This window comes from Entelurus aequoreus, linkage group LG16 (assembly GCF_033978785.1).
Source record: "Entelurus aequoreus isolate RoL-2023_Sb linkage group LG16, RoL_Eaeq_v1.1, whole genome shotgun sequence".
NCBI lineage: Eukaryota > Metazoa > Chordata > Actinopteri > Syngnathiformes > Syngnathidae > Entelurus > Entelurus aequoreus.
In genome coordinates this window covers 28,728,324-28,752,361 of record NC_084746.1, presented here as the reverse complement: position 1 = coordinate 28,752,361, position 24,038 = coordinate 28,728,324, and the positions used below count along the sequence as shown (strand labels likewise).

General features: G+C 40.5%; 1 protein-coding gene across 1 annotated transcript in view; it reads right to left on the bottom strand.

Moving 5' to 3' along the window:
• Positions 1–24,038, bottom strand: part of LOC133630812 (obscurin-like) — a 106,311-nt gene that overhangs the window by 14,041 nt on the left and 68,232 nt on the right. The window contains exons 49-69 of the mRNA XM_062022569.1: positions 22,486–22,752; positions 22,130–22,408; positions 20,617–20,874; positions 20,283–20,549; positions 19,845–20,117; positions 15,397–15,663; positions 14,693–15,241; positions 11,710–12,000; positions 9,061–10,323; positions 6,825–7,106; positions 5,009–5,093; positions 4,812–4,933; positions 4,548–4,745; positions 4,442–4,474; positions 4,272–4,370; positions 3,982–4,200; positions 3,830–3,863; positions 2,014–2,066; positions 1,836–1,934; positions 1,398–1,454; positions 81–220 (exon numbers count right to left, since the gene is read on the bottom strand). Of these exons, the coding sequence (XP_061878553.1) occupies positions 81–220; positions 1,398–1,454; positions 1,836–1,934; positions 2,014–2,066; positions 3,830–3,863; positions 3,982–4,200; positions 4,272–4,370; positions 4,442–4,474; positions 4,548–4,745; positions 4,812–4,933; positions 5,009–5,093; positions 6,825–7,106; positions 9,061–10,323; positions 11,710–12,000; positions 14,693–15,241; positions 15,397–15,663; positions 19,845–20,117; positions 20,283–20,549; positions 20,617–20,874; positions 22,130–22,408; positions 22,486–22,752 (5,135 nt within the window). The remainder of the gene's footprint in view (positions 1–80; positions 221–1,397; positions 1,455–1,835; positions 1,935–2,013; positions 2,067–3,829; positions 3,864–3,981; positions 4,201–4,271; positions 4,371–4,441; positions 4,475–4,547; positions 4,746–4,811; positions 4,934–5,008; positions 5,094–6,824; positions 7,107–9,060; positions 10,324–11,709; positions 12,001–14,692; positions 15,242–15,396; positions 15,664–19,844; positions 20,118–20,282; positions 20,550–20,616; positions 20,875–22,129; positions 22,409–22,485; positions 22,753–24,038) is intronic.

Sequence of the window (24,038 nt, the reverse complement as noted above, 5' to 3'; positions counted from 1 at the left end):
AACTCAAGACAGCCATGACATTATGTTCTTTACAAGTGTACGTACATTTTTGATCGCGACTGTACATGGCAGTGTCTTACCTCTCCCCTGGCATCCCCTTCATCAGATTCAGAGGAGGAGTCCGCCACGAGGGAGGGGGGACGAGAGCGGCCGTGATGAGGTGACGCCGAAGGTGTCTTGGTCTCGTCGTCGCTGTCAGCGCCTGGCACTCGCAATGAAGCTGGGGCAGCAACACAGGAAGGGGATCAAGTGGTATAATCAAAATACAGGTCAAATGTGTCGCTATTATGTTGGACGTGTTAGCAGTTTAGTTGCTAGTAAGTTGACACGAGTAACATATTTTCATGCTAATGAACGTAACGCTAACACTACAATATACAGTACTGTATTAACCTCAATACAAAACGACCAAACACTGCGTAGACCTTAATATAAAACGCCTCGTTCAAGAGCATGCGGTCATTGTGTTTTGACTTCATAGTGCAATGTCACTGGTGTGTGTGAGTGACAGGAAAAAAAGCTCTGTCCTGCTATATATATATATACATATACATATATATGTATACATATACATATATATATATATATATATATATATATATATATATATATATATATATATATATATATATATATACACACATGTATATATTTATATATGTGTATATACATATATACGTTTGTATATACATATATATATATATATTTATATATGTATATACATACATATATATACATACATATATACTGTATATACATACATACATATATATATACTTACAAATATACAGTATATACACATATATATGTATATGTACATATATACATACATATATATACATACATATATACTGTATATACATACATACATATATATATACTTACATATATACAGTATATACACATATATATGTATATGTACATATATATGTGTGTGTATATATGTATGTATATATACACAGACATATATATATATTGAAAAATATATAATTTAAATATATACATGTGTGTATATATGTATGCGTATATATAAACACATATATATTTAAAACATATAATTTAGTTATATACTATATATTTTATAAATATATACATTTAACATACAGTATTGATATGAATTTAAAAAAACTGGAGCACAAAAGTCAATATAATATACTTCACTGTTATAGTTTGTTAGTATTTCAGTGACTGCATTGTTTTAGTAATAAACAATGACCAGTACAAGCTACAGTATTAATAATACAACAACAAAAAAGCTGCCAATTTGAGTTGGGAGAGAGTGTGGTTATAGCCTAGAGCACTATATTTGATTCTAAGAAAATAGGATGACAGTTTTTAAGAAGTCATCACCGCTTCATCAATAATCATGAACAAATGGATGCATGTGGAATACATACTGGTAGTTTTGGGCCAAGATTTCATCCACTGGAGCACTTCCAGATTCTGTGTGCTGTCTGAATAACAGATTGGTGGATCGGATGAGCATTTTATGGGCTGTATTAATAAAGTGATGGTTGAATATAGAGTAAGTGATGATGTATGGATGAAGCTATACTAGTTTTAAACACATGAACAATACGTGCAGTCAACACAAGCGCTAACACAGAGCTTTTTAAGTATAATTTTTAACACTCAAGAATTGACTTTTGCAATTCTTGATTTGATCAAACGGATGGGCTTTTATAAACAACACAATTTTAATGATTGGCTAGTATCAAAGCTTAGGTTCACACAGGCGGGAAATTGCAAAAAATATCATGAAATGTAATCTTATTACTATTTATGTCCATTGTTTGAACTGCATAGACAGAATGGTCCATGACAAACAAACTTACCTTGGGTGATCTTGGCTGATACCATTTCAGTAATCTGGGAGGTGAGTTTCATGAGGAATTCCTCTGAACCGACCTCTCCTAAGTAGGGCATTTTACTCTCTTGAAGCAGTACACAAGACAAAAACCATGTTAGCCATAAAGTACTTACAGTGATACTAAAAAAACGGTTATTTATCACCTTGCCCCCTGTTTGCATCCTCCTTTGGTGGACTGACTTTAATCCCAAGAACTCTAATGATTGGAATAAAATTCAATGTTACCATTAGAAAAACAAACAAAAAACATTGACTTTAACAATGGCTGTAGTCAAACTATTTTGAATAACTTCACAAGACAACAGGAGTATGATGCCGGTTGTGCCTTTTAACATTTTGTGTGACACTTCTGCATGTTACACTTCCCTATTTGATGAATCTTGCAGCACAGCAACTTGATCTCCCTTTAATGCACTTTAAAATCTTGGTTGAGCTACTCAGTTGTTGGTTTGAAACTCATGCGTGAAACATTTTTCATACAGCAACAGCTGTAGGAAAACCTCATGTTGAAGCGCCACATTTGAAATATCTTGCAGTGTCCACTAGCCTTAAAATGTTGGACGTGATACTCATTTGTTGGTGTGAAACTCATGTGTGTTACACTTGCCATACTGCAACAGCTGTGGCAGTAGACGACCCCCTGCTGCAGGTCTTATTAGCTCCACATTTGAAGTATATTGCAGCATCTAGCAATTTTATCTACCTTTGCATGCACTTTAAAATGTTGGATGTGCTAACTCTTTGTGTTACACTTGCCATACTGCAGCAGCTGTGGCTGTAGGAAAACTCTTGTCATTTTAATCAACTCCACATTACAAATAGCATGCAGCATCCAGCAACTTTATCTAACAGTGGATGCACTTTTAAAATGTTGGTTGTGCTACTGAAATGTTGGTCTGAAACACAGATGTGTTACACCTGCCATACTGCAACAGTTGTGGCTGTAGGCAACATCTTTTTGTAGTTCAGTTTGTAGTTCCACATTAGAAGTATTATGCAGCGACCAACAACTTTATCTACCTTTGCCATCATCCATCCATCTTCTTCCGCTTATCCGGGTCGGGTCGCGGGGGCAGCAGCCTAAGCAGGGAAGCCCAGACTTCCCTCTCCCCAGCCACTTCGTCCAGCTCCACCCGGGGGATCCCGAGGCGTTCCCAGGCCAGCCGGGAGACATAGTCTTCCCAACGTGTCTTGGGTCTTCCCCGTGGCCTCCTACCGGTCGGACGTGCCCTAAACACCTCCCTAGGGAGGCGTTCGGGTGGCATCCTGACCAGGCGCCCGAACCACCTCATCTGGCTCCTCTCGATGTGGAGGAGCAGCGGCTTTACTTTGAGCTCCCCCAAGATGGCAGAGCTTCTCACCCTATCTCTAAGGGAGAGCCCCGCCACCCGGCGGAGGAAACTCATTTCGGCCGCTTGTACCCGTGATCTTGTCCTTTCGGTCATAACCCAAAGCTCATGACCATAGGTGAGGATGAGAACGTAGATCGACCGGTAAATTGAGAGCTTTGCCTTCCGGCTCAGCTCCTTCTTCCGTTTGCATGCACTTTAAAATATTGTTTATGCTAATCAGTTGTTAGTGTAAAACTCATACATGTTACTTGTCATGATACATTTAAAGTATCGTGCAGTGTCCAGCAAATTTATCTACCCTTGCATGCACTTTAAAATGTTGGTTTTGCTACTCAGCTGTTGGGTGCGTGTATATGGTGTATATTTGTAGCAAACACGTATAATGACTAAAACCTGAACACATGTAATACAGTCTTGTAGTTTTATATTTTGTATGTGTTTTGCAATGTTTTTAAACTGTTTTCATAATATGTAATGTTTTGTGTGGACCCCAGTAAGACTAGCTGACTGCAATAGCATAGGCTAATGGGGATCCTTTTCAAATAAACAAATAAACATCTTGTATATGTACAATTTATGCCATTTCTGGGACATGTATAAAACTTACTCTGAGGGTTTGGTCTCTTTCTTTTGTAGTGGAGCTGAAAGAAGGGGAGAAAATATACATATTCTAACTACAAATCATGACAGTAATAAACACCAAAAGGTGACCACAGCGTTAATATAAAGAGTATAAGAATATGATTAGTTGTTACTTACTGTCATCCACCTCGAAGTGAGCGGTACAGATGGACTGTCCCGCCTTATTAGTGGCAATGCATGTATAGGCACCGGTGTACTCTGTTCCCACATCCATCAAGATGAGGCTATGCTGGCGTCCTGAGCTTGCTATTTTGTATCCCTTGGTGTCGGTCTTGATCCACAGCACGTCTTCCAGCGACTCCTCCTTTAGCCAAGAGACCATCGGAGTGGGAGACCCTAAAGCAGTATTTAACAGTGTTACAATGAATTAGGTCATCTTGAAAGATAAGTACGTTTGGTGAGCAAACCTTCCACTTTGACAGATAACGTGATGCTGGCTCCTTGTTTCACTTTTCTGTTGCTGAACCTTTCCAGGAAACGTGGTGGCACCAATGACTCACGGGAGTCTATGAGAAAAAAAGTGCTCAATCCCAGTCACATTAAAACCGTATGTTTGAGAGAAAGAAGCCCGAATTACCTTTCTGATCTTGTGGAAGAATCTCCCCTGGGTCTGTAAACAGTGAAGTCAAATTAATTTGCATTGCACAGTGTTTGTGAAGTGATATATTTTCTGGCATACGCACTCAGAACTATGAGTCGGGCAGAGGAGTAAGCAGAACCCGCTGCATTACTGATGTAAGCAGAGTACTCCCCCATGTCGTCTTTCTTCACCTCCAGGATCTCTAAGGCATGAACATCCTGCTGGGCTAACAACGACACCCGTTCCGAGGCCCGCAGGGGTTGGCCTTCTTTGAACCAATAAACCCTTGGTTTGGGGAAACCTGGAAACAAAACGTGTGTGTTTGAATTTTGGGGATTTTTGGTTTATAAGTTTACAGCATGTATACCTTTTACTCTGAGCTGCATCCTAGCTATCGGTGAACCTGGACTGGCATGAACATCGTGAAGTTCCTCCACGATTTGTGGCAGCTGATCATCTTCTGTTACAGACTCAAAGGTCTCAGTCTCCCTGGAAGGGAAAGGGAGAATATTGCATTGCTCAACAATGCATTTTAATGTATATTTTGGTGATAAACTGCTTTACCTGGACAGGTAGCCCTTGGCGCTGATGTAAGATGACGTTTCAGTGGCAGCATCAGCAGCGGTGTCATAATCAGAGCTGCAAGACACTGATGGAGCGTATGATCACTTGTGAGCAGTATGGAGGTCAAAGCCTATCATGACCAAGAACTAATTGGCTGGGCATCCACTGACCTACTCTATGTGTGATGTACTGCATTAACCCAAATATAAGTCAACACTGAATAAAAGACAACACCAAATTTTGGGGGGAAAAATATATATTTTTGACATTCATCATAATTCTTTGTTAATTTCTTAGCTGCTTGTCAGCATTGTGAGACTGCTATATTGATCATCATTATATTGAAATTAGCATCATAAGCCACTGTTGAATGTTTTAAGACTCGTCTTAAAACCCACTTTTAGTTTCTGGCTTTTAAGTCGTGTGGTCATTTCTGTATTTTATTGTTTTATTCTATTTTATAAATTTGTTTTGACTTATTTTGGTGTTTTTATTATAATTATTATACTTTTTGTATTATTTTATTTTTTAATTGATTTCATTATTTTATCTATTGTTATTTTAAATAATTTTAATTTAACTACTTCTTATTGTTTGTTTTATGTGCAGCACTCTTGACAGAGTTTTGTTGTTAATAGTACTATATAAATAAAGTGGATTGGATTGGAAAAAGCGACAAACTGAAATTTCGGATACGAAAAATGTTTGGCCGAAAATAGCCCAAATTTGCATTTTCGGATTTCGTCCAAAATACTTTTATCACTAAAACAGTACTCCTTAAAGAGGATGTTGTGATGACTTAAGCAAGAAGCACACTTCCCTCTAGAAGTATCTAGAGGGCAGTGAGCAGCTGCTGGTCTTTCAAGGAGCAGAAGCGTGAGCGAGTGTGACCATCTGAGTGCTTTGGGACCGTGGAGGCACACAACAGCCCTCACTGCTCGCCGAGGACACTGTAAGTGTCTCCGAACATGAGTCCAGTCTCCAATAATACCAGGAAAAAGATGCTAGATTTGTCACTAGTCGTTTTTATATAAATAAAGTCACTACAAGGATTGGAAAAGTCTCTTTAAAAATGCTCCGCGGTAGTGTTTATGTTTCAAAATTGCTGATTTGCTCATTTTGCTGTCACTTAATAAGGGATTCAGCCTCAGACGGATCATCCAATCATCTTGCGGAAGCCTAAAGTCCAGGCCAGCCGAGGCCAGCCCACAGTCCATCCACTTCCAGAAAAGCTGAGCTGCTGAGTATTTGGCCTATCTATTATATTATTATCATTATAAAATATATCAAAGTATATTTTTTCTATTTTATGTTGTTGGGAAACCAGTGGTAAATACATATTTTCAAATTTCTATGATTGTTTTATTCTTTGAAGGATAAATGCATTGATTTTAGTGAGGTACATAGTATACAGTCATAGCCATAAATGCAATTTTTAATAGCAATTGACATAATAGTTTTGGTCCTACGATTTTCGGCCTTGTTTCCAAATATTCCAATCCAAAATGCTGTCCGCTTAATTGAATATGTAGGTTATTTTTATATTCTGCTATTATATAAAAAAATAAACTTCCAAAATATACTTCTGAAGAGTGTCTTTAGACCCCAAATATGTAAGACAGCTCTTCTTTTGCTAGTAGTTCCCCTCTGCCGCCTTATATTTAATACGGCAACAAGAGATCTAGAAAGCCCTAATAAATACTTAAAATTTGAGGTAAAGTGTGCTGTTTGAAAAGTGACCTTTGATCAAGAAAAGTACATTTTCATTTTACTTATATACAACAAACTTTCATGTGCGCAAACAAAAAAAACTTACTGTCGACCCTGAGCTCAGCCCTAGTGGCCACGATGCCGCTGCTGTTTTCCGCCGTGCAGCGATAGACGCCCATGTCGGTGGGCAGTACGGCGGTGATGATAAGCTGATGGCAGCCCTCCTGGTCCTCGTTGATCATATAATGGTCATTCTCCTCCAGCAGTTTGCCATCTTTGTACCAGCGTACCGCTGGGGAGGGTTTTCCGATCACCACGCAGTCAAAGCTGACCGGGTAGCCGTCTGGGACGTCCTGATTTTGTAACTCTGTCAAGAAGACCGGGGCAGCTAGAAGAGGAACAGGACATAATGTTAAGGTATCGTAGTTAAAAATGCATGATTTGTCTAGCCAAATTAATAAAAGAGTTTTAAGGTCTTGAAATGGGAAAATGCTGAATGGGAATTTAAACTGATGTGGATTGCACTGGATCAATTTAAGGTAACATTAAGTTTAATGTTACAGACTCTGACAATGAAAACACGTGTAAAATTCCAAAAAATTGGGAAGATTTGTAAGAGAAAAGTAGGTTTGGTCAATAATGTGTGCGGAAACACCAACTCATGAAAAATCTCCTGATACGCCAAAAATTGCTGAAAAAAGGATTTTACACCATTAAAAAGCGAGGCCGATCAAGAACCTGTATCCCTATAACTCATTAGTTACCTCAACGGTGTCCCAAGTGTGTTTCTTTTGATTGTCCCTGGGCATAGTCATTATTATTCAGTCATATTATTAGATATTTCACTGAATTACTCCATCACTTATACCACACTAAGGTAAAATGTTGATGTTTCAGCACATATACATTACACAGTAGTACATCCCTGCCTATTCACTCCCTCGCACACTTATCTTTTTTGCTGAAAATTGTAAAAAAATTTTTTTATAGCAATTGAAATAGAAAGTGGTTTGATGGCCCCATCTACAAGGAAAAAATAATGCTGTAGCTACGATTTCAACAGAGGGCGCCGTTTTACAAGTCAATGCACTCAACATTTTCCAGCAGGAAAATGCTCTGACAAGGTGTGATGTTGTGTGATGGTAATAATAATAATTGTAATATATAAATAGTAGTAATAATAATTTCCAATCCATATCCCCACGTGCACAACACTGTGGAGGCCCATGTTTTTAAGAGCAGGCTTAAGACCCACCTTTTTGATTTAGCTTTTACCTGATATTAATAATTTTATTGAAGTCATTCGTGTTTTACTTTTTATCCTATTAGTTATGCAATATTTTATTTATTCATATTTATTTATTATTTATTTACTGTATGTAGATATATATATAGATTTTTTTAAATTATTTTTATTTTCTATTAATCTTCATATGTCTTACTTGTATTTTATTATTTATCTCTACACATTGTTCTTACTATTTTACACGTTTTATTATTTTTATTTTCCAACGTTCCTCAGATGAGCCATCTGCCTCAGGGGTTATCGGCCGTGCTTGTGGGGGCGCTTTTGTGTCAGCGTCCGTGTGGCCATGGTCTGATGACCTCCTGGTGCAGATGGCTCTTGTGATAGTTATTACTCACATGTCTCCTCTGTACTCAGCCATGCAATCATTGGTCCATATAGTTGCTTATGTGTGTATGTTGTGTGTGTGTGTGTTTGTGTTTGGTATCTGTATCCGTGCATACATATGGGATAATGGGGGATATGGGTCACCGGGGTATTGTTTTTAACTTTGTAAAGCACTTACTTTCACATACTTTTATGTACGAAAAGCTCTTTATAAATAAAGCTTGATTTGATTTGATTTGATAGCTCCTTCAGCATTAGACTGTTACAAATACATCCACAGTGAAAGGAGAGCTACCGTAGGTCCTTTCTACCGACAGCCATAAGACTTTACAACTCATTTATGTGATTACTGCGATTTTTTTTTTGTGGTGTGCAATATGGATGTTAGTATTTTATTATTGTATTTTATCTTCTAGCTATACATATTAGTGAGCAATATGTAATATTTATTACTATTTTGTTGTTTTTCATTATGCTTTACTTCTGTTATTGTATGTAAAAACCTGCACTGCAACAATATAATTTCCCCATTGTGGGATAAATAAAAGTCTAGTCTATCCTATCCTATTTGCAGTTTTTTCAGCCTTTACAAAAGGGGCATGGAACGTAACCACCACTAATATTGGGGTTCTACTGTACACCAAATTGGTTTCATCATCTTTAATCCACACATTTTTCTATTTTTCAGTTGTGCTCTTGACTTTCCTACCAGGAGCTCCAGACAGGAATGCAGGAGGCTGTTTTTCTTGTGTAGGTGTTTCGGTTCCATCCTGAGTATAACCCAACTTCCTAATCCGCAACTCCACTTTGAGATGTCCCGCCTCCAAGATGGTGGTTTCCACGGGAACTCCGTGGATTGTAAACATCTCCTGGAACCTCTTTGAGGCCACGTCTGCCTCCCCCCACGTGTCAAAGCGGATGTAAATGTAAGTGTCGTCCTCACGGTACGAGTGGGGATCCGGGGGATTCAGGTCTCCTTCATCCGCACTGACAAAAGGCTCTTCCTCTACGTCCGGGGGGAGGCTTGTGCGCAGCAGGTGGCGGAGGCGTCTGCTGGCCTGCCTCAGGGATTCATCCATCTCGCTGCCCGATGAGCTGTCGGGCTCGCTGTCAGCGCTGTAGCCCACTGAGAGTGGACGCCGCCCAGATGATTCCCTCACCGTTCCCACTGTCACCTTCCCACTGTGAGAGATGACGCCAAACTTATTGGTGACCTCGCATGTGTACACCCCCGTGTCTTTTGTGGTGATGGCGGTGATGACCAAAGAACATGTGCCGTCATTGTAGATGTCGATATGGTGGTGCTTGCCGTCACACAGCGGTTCTCCATCCTTCAGCCAGCGTACTCTATCAGGTCGACCTTCTGCCACACACTCCAGGTGGATGGTGCCATCAGGTTCTTTGGTCTGGTCTTTGAATACATCCTTAAAGACAGGCCGCATGTCCTTGCGTGCCTTGTAGCCCTTGAATGCCGCTTGGATCTTAATAGCAGCTTCTCTCAGCTCAGGCTCGTCTTCCTTGCTGATCTCCACGATGTCCGTGTCCTCTACTGACACATACTTTGTTTCAGTCTGCTGAGTCATCGTCGTTGTCGTTTTGATTTCAGTTGTCTTATCAACCATCTGGAAGTGTTTGAAGAACCTCGCAGTGGCATCCTCGTCCTCGGAGGTCACAGTGGATACCTGAACCTGGCTGTTCTTTTTGAGGTACGATACAATTGAAGATCCCCCAGAACCATTCTCAGGTTGCTTTTTGGTCAACTTCACTTCCTTCTCCTGTTGAGTTTTCGTTTGGGCTCCTTTTTTATCATCCTCAGGGTGTTCAGTGATGGAGTCAAGAGTGGGTTCTCGACTCATGCGCCTTTTCTTTGCCGAGGCCTCCCACAGTTCATGAAGGTCACCCTCTTCAGCAGCCTCTGGAGGCAAACTGGGCTGTCCTAGTTGCTCCACCTCGACTTCTTTTACCTCCGTTTCTATAGAAACAAACAGAGTTTTCATAGAGCCTTTAGAGATTTTGTGCATATAGAGCAGTGTTCATTTTGTTAAAAAAAATGTTTGCCTTAGTTATCATCAAGAGTGTTAATTTTTAGTTTTACATTTAGTTTTAGTTTAGTCTTTTGAATAAAATTTATTTTAGTCAGTGGTGGGCCTTCTCTGCTGGCCTAACATAACCAGAATTCATGATCATAATTAAAGATAAAAGTAATTTTTAATGAATTTTCCCTAAAAATCTAAATGTATTCATATTCTTATCATGTCATATTATGCTCCTTCCAATACTGTTGTTTTTAGTTTAGAGTTTGTATCCAATCAGAATTCAGCTAGTTTATGTTGCCATACTGTACGAAATCTGCCTTCGGAATCAACAATGCGGGCGTCTTTGCACTGTAAGTGAACGGACACATAGAGGTGATAGACAATTGCGATAGCCAATCAGATCACGAGTTGTTGTCAGTAAGGCCTTCTAGCTGGCCTAACGCTGTGATTGGATACTCACTTGGGAGTCTTAAGTGAGTATCCAATCACAAGTTGCGAAAACAGGAAGTGGCACCACAGAAAACTCACCGGTACAATACCCTTGAAGATAAAGTGTTTGTCTTACACCTAGTAATCCGCTGTGGACAGACGAAGCCAAGCAATGCAGGTTTAGCGAGCGGTGCGCGCTACCGCGAAAGAAATATATTTTTGGCAGGCAATCACATTTTGGTACACCGGCGGCGAAATGGTTTCCCCGCCACTTTCACACAAACCAACCGACTACTACGTCGGCACCACTGGCTTATATGGCGTCGGATGGGTGCTACAAATTGTGAGTTCAAATATTTTATTTCTTTATTTTTTTTATGTTTCGTTTGTTTTATATAATTCTTTATATTTTGACAGTACCACGTAAGATATGTTTTAATGAATGATGCGGGTTTATTGAATGTTAAATGCGCCGAAAAATAGACCCTTTTGTACACTGTTGAGGGGATCAATGCCCAGTAGCGTGCAAGTGTGTTTCTCTATAGTATCTCCAACCGTGTCCATGTGGTGACATACATTACGGTATTTTGAGAGGTGAAGTCGGACTAAGTAGGACATCACTGAAGGCCGAGGTGAGAAACGCACGGCCCGCCACTGGTTTTAGTCAAACAAGCTTTAGTCATCTAAATTCATTTAATTTTAGTCTAGTTTTAGTCGACTAAAATTACAGTAAATTCCGTCGACTAAATATAAAGGATGAAAGATAACGCACCTTTGAAGTTGTCCTGAAACCACTTTTATAAAGGTTATTGCCGAGCATCTCAAAAACAGCATATATATGCAATACTAATAACATTATACCAATTCAAGTGCTAAACCAAGCATTCACTCACCGAGCTGCACAGTCAGAGGAAGCTCAACCGGCTCGCCCGTGCCGGCTCTATTAATAGCTGCCACTCTAAACCTGTAGCCACTGCCCGGGATGAGATTCTCCACCACAAACTCAGTGTTACACACGGGAGCAGAATGACAAGGAAGCCAGAGAGAGCTGTCCGCCAGCCTCATCTCCACCTTGTAGCCCAGGATGGGGCTGTCTCCGTCTTGCAGAGGAGTGAACCAGGAAAGGGTGACAGATTGTTTAGTCTTACTGAAGACCTCCGGGTCCTCTGGGGGGTCCGGTACAGCTGTGGGGAAGAAAGCAGCAGGATTTAAAAGAGAGAAAACCCCACAGAATGCAAAGTTTGTTCTCCTTTCCATCCATTGTATAATCATCACATTGACATTGTACATAAAGCATTACAACATCATCACTATCCAATTAAAGGGGTACTGCACGAGGTAATTATCGTTATTATTAAGTAATTATTGTTATTATGAGGTAATTATTGTTATTATAGAGGTAATTTTTGTTATTATTCATTATCAATAGTGCTATTTCTATTGGTATTTGTATTGCTCCATTTGTAGTGTAATGATGTTCATTGTCATTTCTGTATTATTATTTATTTCACTAACTGCTGCTTTGCTATCACTTTTACCATCATATTTGTACCTCCCTGCTTGACACTCAGCATCAAAGGTTGGAATTGGGGATTAAATCACCAAAAATTATTGTGATGGGTCAAATGCAGAGAATAATTTCGCCACACCTTGTGGGAGTGTGTGACAATCATTGGTACTTTAACATTAACTTTAAAATATGCGATTTGCTGATGTTGTTCTATTGTTGTTGTTATTGTTATTGTTGTGTTTGCTGTTGTTGTCTCTCTGTCTTATTTTCCTCTTGTCCCCACAATTTCCCCCTCTTCCTTTTTTTCACTTTCTATCCCCTCCTGCTACGGCCCGGCTGCACCAAATAATAATATAAATCCATTTAATAAAGTCAAATATAAATAAGGCAACAAGAGAAGTATCCCACACTTATCTTTTGTAAAGTACATTTGTACAGCCGATATGGGCATCTACATCAACAATTTGATTTGCCTGAGAAGCTGGACAAGACAAAAAAAAAAAAAAAAAAAAGGAGGGCACTGCACTTTTTTTGGAATTTTGCGTATCGTTCACAATCATTATGAGAGACAAGAACACACACGTCTTCTTTTTTAATTAAGATTTTAAATATGATAAAAAAAAACGCTTGGGAAGATGCAGCTAATGGGAGTCACAGTTGTAGCCTTCAAAGCCCTCTAAGACAACTTCAAAACCCTCCATCGACGTTTTGTATACACACTGCAAGTCTACATATAAAGTAATGTAGTAATTAGTAACAGATATGTTTTAATAACAATATGTAATATGTTCAATATTTACCGTATTTTGATCATTTTAATCAGTTGACTGACAGCATTGTTTTCTGTTTCCATAACAGCGCACTTCCGACTTCTGGCAACGGATGTGCGTTCCTTCTTCCGGAAACAAAAAGCTTATGTGTGTTGTAATCATGGCAGACTTGGTAATAAACAATGAAGACGACTATTTTAGGGCAAATGAAGATTCGCAACCTTATCTTTTTAAAGCTGAATATATGGAGGAAGAACAACTGTTACTACAAGCCGAGCCCATTGTTGGGCTGCAATATCCCCTTACAAGGCAGCCAAAAATATATATTGTGCTCAACTGTGGTCCGCATGGGCCACAGTGGTACTCAGTTGTAATACACTTTTCCACCACTTGTGGCAGTAATGACATCCATCCATCCATCAACAAACCGAAGAGGTCTGGAGCTAAAGTCATCAGTTATTTATAAGTCCCTTCTAATGTAGTACATTTGGTTATTTATTGTTTTTCTAATCAGCCTGACCTAACCCTAAGGTTTATGTGTAAACAAATAATAATCTTTGTGATTAACACATGGTTTCATATCGTTTGACTAGGTTGTAAACTGTAAGTATGTCAGGTATAATTCCATCCATCCATCCATTTTTCTACTGCTTGTCCATCTCGGGGTCATGGGGGGTGCTGGAGCCTATCGCAGCTGCATTCAGGCAGAAGGTGGCGTAGACCCTGGACAAGTCTCCACCTCATTGAATACAATTAAAATTAAGAGTAAGATTACTAATTCAGTGTTAATATTTGAGTGGGTCCTGGCCCCAGCTGTAGTGGAAAAGTTAGGCCCCGAGGTCACAAAGGGTGCAGAACCGCTGATCTAGACTACAAGGAAGTGTTTTAAATGTTGATTAACATCATTATACTGTAGGTCTCCTTTAGCTTTTAGTGTTTGATTGATTTATCATGAATTTTAAAGGGCTAGCTCATGTTACCATTGGTGGTTTAGGAGAACAGATGATATTTTTCACAATTAAAAATTAAACTTTGTAAAACATTTCCACACGAACCAAATTAAATGTTGGCTTTGACTGGCTTTCGTTTTTTGTGTCTGTGCCCACATGCCCACAGCACACACATATCTTGTACAATCATAGAATTTATGAAGATGACAGATTGACTCTGGAACATCCATCCATCCATCCATTTTCTACCGCTTGTCCCTTTTGGGGTCGCGGGGGGTCGCTGGAGCCCATCTCAGCTACAATTGGGCGGAAGGCGGGGTACACCCTGGACAAGTCGCCACCACATCACAGGGCCAACACAGATAGACAGACAACATTCACACTCACATTCACACACTAGGGCCAATTTAGTGTTGCCAATCAACTTATCCCCAGGTGCATGTCTTTGGAGGTGGGAGGAAGCCGGAGTACCCGGAGGGAACCCACGCAGTCACAGGGAGAACATGCAAACTCCACACAGAAATATCCTGATCCCGGGATTGAACTCAGGACTACTCAGGACCTTCGTATTGTGAGGCAGATGCACCAACCCCTCTTCCACCGTGCTGCCCGAAAAAGCAAAAAATAGGCAAATTCAAAGACTTACTAATAATGGAGAGCTTGGCCAGAGAGAGAGCATCTCGTGCTGCAAATGTGATTTCCTGTTGGGGCAAAAGCGGTGCCTGTCTCAGGATGAGGCGATAGGAGCAGCCGTCGGCCCTCATGGTCCACAGGTCGCCATGCATGAGTTCCACTCCATTAGCGTACCAAAAGACCTCCGCTGGAGGCACGGGCTCAGTCAGCTTCACGCAGAACTCCACCCTCTCTCCGACTGCAGCCACCGTGTCCTCCAGGCTCTTCACCACACCTAGCTGCCAGCCTTTGACAGACAGCTCAGCAGATGTGGACGCAGTGCCTGCTCTGAAGGTAACAGTGCAGCTGTCACTAATCCGCAGCTCTTTGAGTAGGAGCAGGTGACGACGGCCGCTCTCGAAGGACACAATCTCAGCATTGGGGGATTGCTTCACTGGTTTGTCACCGAGAAGCCACTGGCAGTCTTTGTTCTCTGGGCGGGATAAGGCGCACTCGAAGAGCCCTTCTCCCCCATCAAAGGTCTCCACGTTCTCCAGGCCCTGGACTATGTTGATAGGTTTAGCTAGGGGGTGTAAAAAGAAAAAAAGAAGATTACAACTATGTAATTCTTGGTTTTTATGACAAAAAACACACTATTACTGCATAGCGTCATTGGTAAGAAGGAGCAAAGGAGGCTCCTTCAAGGTAGGTGCTCTTTCCATGTGGAGGAGAGCTCACCTTCCACATGAAGCGAAGCAACCACACGGGTCCCCTCTGCCTCACAGGAGTATGTCCCCGTGTCTCCAGCAGACACACGGCTAATGTACAAGCGAGCCACTGTCCAGTCCTGCTCCACTACCACCCTGCGGCCATCGGGCTGCAATAGCTGCCCGTCTTTCTTCCATTCAGCCTTGACCGGCCTCGAGAACTGGCAGATGAACTCAGCCGGCTGGTTTTCGAGCACCCTGAGGTCCTCCATGTTGTTCACCACTTCAACTGTGGGATCTAAGGTTGAGGTCAGGGGTCACAGGGTCAGGGCGCTGCTGTGAGGTTTATGGTGATTGAGCAGCACATGCCGACTGAAGGCTTTATAACCCCCAAACATTTTCAAGTGAGTAATATCATTGGAGGATTGACTTGCGAATTAGAACATTGTATATTAAAGGCCCCCTATTACATAAAATTGATGTGTTAATAATAGCATAATACAGCATAAACACTCATTATCATGGTGAACGGTCACTTCAGTAGCTGATTATGTAATCGCACTCGGCAGTTGTTTGATTGAGCTACTTTGATGGACTGAATTCCCTCATGAATACAATCCATCCATCCATTTTCTACCGCTTGTCCCTTTCGGGGTCGCGGGGGGTGCTGGAGCCTATATCAGCTGTATTCAGGCGGATGGCGAGGTACACCCTGGAATTAGACTTCAAATTAAAGTTATATTCAGCCTTTGTAATAGTTTTAGTTTGGTTTAGCAGCACTGCAGCTGCATCAATTTAAAAGCCCATAGATATAATTGCTAATTTAGCATCGCTTCAAACGCCATAATCATGAAGGATTTACAGCTGTATTTCTAAAATGACCGTATATTTAACTTTATAGTGTAGCTAAACCTTTTCCCTAAAGATATAATGCCTAAAGAAAATGTTTTTTTTTCATAGTTTTTGTCAATTTTTTGTGTTTTATACACTTTTTTAAATTAATGCCAAAGTGGCATAACAGATCTGAATTGGGTTCAGTGTGGTAGGAGATATCGAACACTTTTCTATCCCCTTGGGCCTATTTACCTATTTTCTTAACTTTCATATAATCTTTGGACATTATCTGGAATATAATTACATGACTATGGAATATATTGGAATTAAGTGAATTGTAGTTGTCAATGTAGTCTTTGTGTGCATCATTCATATATGATATATTTAGAGTAAATAGAAATCTGTATGTAATTGTATTTTTTTTAATCGATTTTTACATTTTTTTTTTATGGATTAAAAATCGTTACAAATAAGAATCGCGTTTCATTCGAAAATAGATTTTTTTTTGACACCCCAAATAATAATACATTATTTCTCTATATGTAATTATAAACATACTTTAAGTCTATTTAGTTGTGTATTTTATGTATACATTCCCACAGCCAAATCTATTTCTGGTCATCAGAAGTAATACAGCAAAACTCTCGTTTATCCCTTTTAATTGGTTCTGGGCCAGGCTGTGGCAAATACAATTATGCAAAGTAGGAAGGATTAATTATAAATTGAATATTTTCATAGCTGGAGCATAAAACAACTTGTTTACAGCTTTCTAAATATGTTTTTAACATTAAGAAAGTCCTCTAGACATGAAATAACAACCACACAGTCACCTTTACAAGCGACAACATTTTCAAAGCGTGATTTGGCGAGGGAAGACTGCATTACAATACTCAGTAGGCTGCGGTCAGCCCTAGCCCCAAGCGTGTTACACGAGTAATATTGAAGACTGAACTGGGACCAGGGCTCGAATTTAAATGATAAATAAATAAATAAATGGGTTATACTTGTATAGTGCTTTTCTACCTTCAAGGTACTCAAAGCGCTTTGACAGTATTTCCACATTTACCCATTCACACACACATTCACACACTGATGGCGGGAGCTGCCATGCAAGGCGCTAACCAGCAGCCATCAGAGGCAAAGGGTGAAGTGTCTTGCCCAAGGACACAACGGACGTGACTAGGAAGGTAGAAGGTGGGAATTGAACCCCAGTAACCAGCAACACTCCGATTGCTGGCACAGCCACTCTACCAACTTCACCACGCCGTCCCTATAATTTAACCACGGCAACCGCCGAAACTACCGCGACCGCCATCGTCATTTGCCGTCATGCCCTAAAAAATTGACCAACATCGGCGGCAACAACATGCCGTAACCGTCCTTGACTTTTTACTTGTTAATGGACGAGGGATGTAAAAGTAAACGGTATAATGGCCCCACACTAAAAGTATACAGCGAAGGAGATTTTTTGATGTTGCTTTTATTTTCTCAATACAGCGTTCATCAGCTGCTGTGACTTAGAGTTAATGAGGTGAGGAAACATGCAGCAGGCGATGTGTCGTTAATGTTGTCACAACTTGTTTATAAAGTCTTTAGCTTGCTGACTGAGATGTTCACTCGTCCTTTATTTAACTGCAAACTGTATCAGTGTTCAACTAACATCAATACTAGCTAAAATGTTTTGTCATTTTATCGAATTGAACGCAGGCTGTGAAGATTGTGTATTCTATGTGAGAGGTGTCGCTCTTTATTTTTGCTGGCCAAACTGTTGTACTGATAGGAGGCGTTGGAGAAGAACAAAGCTTGTTTATTTGACTTTATCTTCATTAGCCAAACTGCTATGTGTTTTATTTTGATATGAAAAAGTAAACACCAGGTTTTTTTTTACACTACTTGTATTTTTGAAATGTCACAAAGGTATTACTTTAAAAACCATTCATGTGACATAGCACGTCGTTAATGTGTTATTGTGTGTAGTTAATTACTATACGACATAATACTGCTCAAACTCTTAATGCATCTGTCCCGAAAGTTACAATCCGAGGCCTGTGGGACCACAAACCAAATCTTGTTGAGGCACCTGTCTAACAGTAGTATGTGTCCTTAGAGTCTGTTTACGAGAACCAAATGTGAGAAAGATCTATTGTATCTTTTTTTGCTCCACTTTTGGGATCTGTGCTTAGGATGTAATTGTGGCTTGTGTAGCCCTTTGAGACACTTGTGATTAAGGGCTATGTAAATAAACTTTGACTGATTTAATGATTTTGAGAAAAGAGGTGATAAAGCTTTAGGTTTACTGTATGGAACATCATTTAGGAAAACCTCTGACCCACCATTATAAAGAGGAGTCTGTGCTCCATTTTACAGAAGAGCACTTTGTTAATTGAAAAAAGGGTTTTGCTATCAGTCAGCGTCAGACATTAAGCCTTTTTCGTCACCAAATTGGCTTATTTAAGGCTGTAAAAAATTTTATAGTACGGGACCTTTAATAAAAACAAGCCTTATGAGTGTATTCACGGGGGTCAAAAAGACCAAAATGTCCAAGTTAATTAAAGGTTAAAGAGTCAATTAATGCAAGCAAAGAAGATAATTACAAGAGGATAGCACAGTTGCACTCAAAGGATGGGGGATGGAATGTTAGGATTCTGTAAAATGGTAATAGAGGTGAGACTAGTGGAAAGCAACAGGACACGAGGGATGGATGGGTGGAGCAGCACCTGATTGTTAGGGTTTACTCATTGGCTCACTTCTTCCAACGAATATAATTTGCATAAATTCTCCCGCTTACTAATACAGAACAATGGTAAAGATAGTCATTGTAAATTGTAACAAACAGGTGCCATTTGAGCTCTATGTTTAATGTACAAAGTTAAAGGCCATGTGAGTAACATATATTGTAACATATATTGAAATAAATTCAGTTTCAGCCTTGTGTTATTGATGAAAGTGGTTAAAAGTGTGAGATCTTCTTTTAAGATAATATTTCAAACTTTTCTAATAACATTAGAACTGAAGGGCGTGTTTTCTAGTACATGCCTTCACAAAAAGTGTGGTGGGCTGCAAATGGCCCCTTGCTTTAGATGCTTACTGATCTGATGTCTCACAAGCTTTGTCCCACATGATGAAGTTTTTTGTTTAATTTTGAGGCATACATATTTTCCCAATTACCTCATTAAACTAGTTGTTTTGAAATGGTTTTCAGGACGTCTTGATGGAAAAACCTTCCTCATGAACATACCACCTGCCAAAATAGACAGGCTTCTCTACAAGTCCTAAAACATAGTATTTGTCAGTCAACTACAGAAATTGGAGTTGTAAGTTTGATCATTTAGTTTTTCTCCAGCAAATAGGCTTTCTGTTAAAATGTGGCATTGTCTGTTAAAATGTGGCATTGTTACGTAGCTAACATGGCTATGCTTTTGGGGCGGTTGATTTTGGAGGCTCCATTGCAGTTTAAATACATCTATTAGATCATTTTCTATTTTTTTTACAAATCCCTGCAGGAAACTATACTATTTAATTTGTTTCCAGTGCACCAATTTTATTGTAAAAAATATGTACAGTAGTTATAATTTAATGTACTTATAATTTCTGTCGGGTGTAAAAAGATGTGACTGAGTCTGTCATGTTCCTGTCCAGTGATACCTTTGACAAGGAGCTTGGCTGCTGATGTTAAATTTCCAGCCTTGAACATGACAGTGCCAGAGTCATCTGTGGCGAGGTTCTTAAAGGTGAGCGAGTGGATGTGGCTCTCGGTCAGTCCTATCTCGATAGTGGGGCTGTTCTTCAGCAAAGTGCCATCCAGCCACCACTGCACCTTGCCGGGCGCCTGACCAGACAGCTGGCAAGAGAAGGTTGCCCATTGCCCAACGAAAACGTCGACGGTCTTAAGACCGGACACAATGTAGACCTCTATCACTGTCGGGTGAAAATACAGATATACCACAGCCTCTACATTTCACAGCATCATGTCAGCCATCATTTCGAAATACAAAGAAGGTAACCCACTCTAAAACACTTAGTAATAGTAATACATCAATAATAAAAAGCTCCCTTCATATTCAAAATGTAACAAAATATTACCTTGCACTGCCACAGAGGCGGTGGTGAGTTGATCCCCCGCGTCACAGGTGTAGTAACCGCTGTCTTCCGGATCCAGGTTGTGTATACAGAGCTCTTGAACGCACCCTTCCTGCCATATCTCATACTTCTTACCAGGCGTGAGGACCATGCCACCTTTCCTCCACTCCACGCGAACACCCGGCCTTGAGACCTCACAGCGCAGGGTGACATCATCACCCGCGACCGCTTGCTGGTTCTTCAGCTCCGTCTTGAAGAACGCCGGAGCAGCTGGTAGTTATTAACACAAGAGAGTTAGGATGCTGATGAGCTACTTTAAATTGTTTTTTTCCGCTACCTTCCACTGTGACGGTGACGTCACACTGAGCATCTCCAGTGTCGCAGGTGTACGTTCCGGCGTCCTCGGGCACAACGTTGTGGATTCGAAGCTGCTGGAAGGCACCGTTCTTCTTCAGGTCATACTTGAGACTAGCTTTGATGCTCGTGTTGTTTCTCATCCAGGTAACGGTGGCCGTGGAGTCAGAGATGGTGCAAGCCAGAGTGACGGTTTCCCCCTCTAAGGCTGCAGTGTTATGCGGCTTTTCTAGGATAAGCACTGGGAATATGGAAGAATGTAGTTAAAAATTGCAACATCTGCTTTTTTTCCTACATTAACAAATGTGGCACTTATAATATTGCATCACTTTATTGATGATATGGTACAGATAGAAATACATGGTCCTAGACAACCATTTTGTCATGATCAGGGTTGGACTTATTTTACATTTTGGTTTCTATTTCCTTTCTGCACTCTTGTTTTCATTGTTTGATTTCCTGTTTTTTCATTTTTTGTGTCTGCTTCACTTCTTCTCTGAGCGCTGGTTACTCACCTCCTCCTGATTGGCAATTAGGAAGCTCACCTGCCTCTGATTGTCAATCAGGAGGGCGCCAATTTGAGTTCATTGTACCCCGCTCTGCTTCACATGCCTTGTCCTGCTATGCTTTATCTCTGCCCCATGACCCTAAGTTTGGTCTCTGCCTCTATTTTTGTTGTGGATCTTTGGTCACTTAATTTTGCTCTCATTTGTGTCACACTGCTTCGTCCATGCTGGTGCTCGCTTTTTTTGACAATACATATTACTTTTACCAGCAGGTCTCCTCCCGTCTCTGCATCCAGACCTACACACCACGTGACATATTTACTGTCGTTTGTTTACTTAAACAGCAAAGAGGACAGGGCGCTGATTGGAAGCAGGCAACAATCGCTGTTATGTTATAATATTTAATAAATGTTTGAACTTAATAATGATTTGGACTGCATTAGAAAGCAGAAAAGAAAACAAAGCTCTCTTTGATTACGCTGTCATTTATTAACAAGAATGTCCTCCTGACAAGCGTCCATCAAAAAGTGTGCTCTGTTTTTGGTACATTGTTTTTTTTTCCGCAAAGAAATAACCCCATTAGGCAACATAAAAATCTCTCAGAAGGTTAGTGCACGCCACAGAAGCAACACAACCAATGTTGTAGTAGTGGTAATTAGCAAACGACTCAGCCAGTTTTAATAGCGCATTCTGTAGATCTTTGTACGGCAAGTATTTTACGTACAAGTTTCAAACCAACAACACTTTAAAGCACATGCAGAGGTAGTAAAGCTGCTTGATGCTGATGACTCATGATAGTTAAATTTTAGCTACTATCATTTTATAGAGTTAATCAAAAACTAAATAGAGAGGTTGCCTACAGCCACATCTGTCAATGCCAAAGTGCTTTTTGACTTGATCCTAATTAGATACATCGATGGTTATTTGTTTTTGCAGAACACACACAAAAATAGAGGCGTTAAATAGACTCAAAGCTGTTTTGCCAGTTACCTTTGGGTTTCTCTTCCACCAGCAGACAAGCCACACTCTTTTCCTGACCCACCACGAAGGCCACGTCCCCTGATTCGTCCATGGTGACCATCTTGAGGACCAAGCGGTGCACTCTGCCATCGCTGCTAATTTGGTTCAGGTCGTTATTCTGCAGGAGGTTGTCTGCAAGCCACCATTCTGCGTTGGTCACACCGGGATGAGACAGCTGCACCTCAAAGACGGCATCCTGCCTGGTTAGCACGGTAACGTCGTGCAATTCTCTCACAATGTGCACATTCTCTAATGGCGGATTAGAGGATGTAAGGTCAGTGCTACATTGCTAACTCATTCAGAATAAATGTTTTATATTTGACCACCTTTTACGGTGATAATAGCAGTGCTTTTCTTGTCACCCGTGTCACAACTATACTCTCCACTGTCCTCCATTTTCAGCTTGTGAATGGTAAGACTGTGAGAGGCAGCGCTATGCTGCATGGTGTACTTCTCCCCGTGTGTGAGCAGCGTGGTGCCCTTCCGCCATGACACTTTGCAGTCGGGGTTGGTTGTCTCGCAGGAAATAGTGACTTTGTCTCCTTCTGTACCCTCTTGACTATCCAGGTTCTTCTTGAACAAAACAGCGGCGGCTGCCAAAAAAGACTGGTATCAATTACAATAAATATGGGTCTGTCTTCAGAGTAGTCAGTGTACAGCTTGTGGAGCAGGTACAGCTTTGCTATCCACATTACACAGCTATTATTGTTTAAATACCTGTCAACACAAGTGAATAGCAGGATAATTTTGTCTTTCCTAAAGTCAAGCATGGTGGTAATGTTGTGGTCTTTGGTTGCACGAATGCTGCCAACATTGGGGAGCTGTGGTTCATTGAGGAATTCCAACAATGACTGCAATATCCAAGTTTAATTTCTATAGTACTTGAGAATATACAATAACAAGGTGTACTCACTTACTACTCACTCATTAAAGGCCTACTGAAACCCACTACTACCGACCACGCAGTCTGATAGTTTATATATCAATGATGAAATCTTAACATTATAACACATGCCAATACGGCCGGGTTAACTTATAAAGTGACATTTTAAATTTGCCGCTAAACTTCCGGTTCGAAACGCCTCTGAGGATGACATATGCGCGTGACGTAGACCGGCGAACACGGGTATGCCTTCCACATTGAAGCCAATACGAAAAAGCTCTGTTTTCATTTCATAATTCCACAGTATTCTGGACATCTGTGTTCGTGAATCTGTTTCAATCATGTTCATTGCATTATGGAGAAGGAAGCTGAGCAAGCAAAGAAGAAAGTTGTCGGTGCGAAATGGACGTATTTTTCGAACGTAGTCAGCCACAACAGTACACAGCCGGCGCTTCTTTGTTTACATTCCCGAAAGATGCAGTCAAGATGGAAGAACTCGGATAACAGAGACTCTAACCAGGAGGACTTTTGACTTCGATACACAGACGCCTGTAGAGAACTGGGACAACACAGACTCTTACCAGGATTACTTTGATTTGGATGACAAAGACGCAGACGTGCTACTGTGAGTATGCAGCTTTGGCTTCTAAACATTTGATCGCTTGACCGTATGTGCGCAACTTTTTTTTGCGTATGTACGTAACTTTTTTAAAATATATAAGCTTTATGAACCTTGGGTTAGGTGAACGGTCTTTTGGGCTGAGTGATTGTGTGTGTTGATCAGGTGTTTGAATTGTATTGGCGTGTTCTATGGAGCTAGGAGCTAGCATAGGAGCTAGCATAACACGTACCGTACCGTACGTGCGCGTCACGTACGTAACTTTTTAAAAATATATAAGCTTTATGAACCTTGGGTTAGGTGAACGGTCTTTTGGGCTGAGTGATTGTGTGTGTTGATCAGGTGTTTGAATTGTATTGGCGTGTTCTATGGAGCTA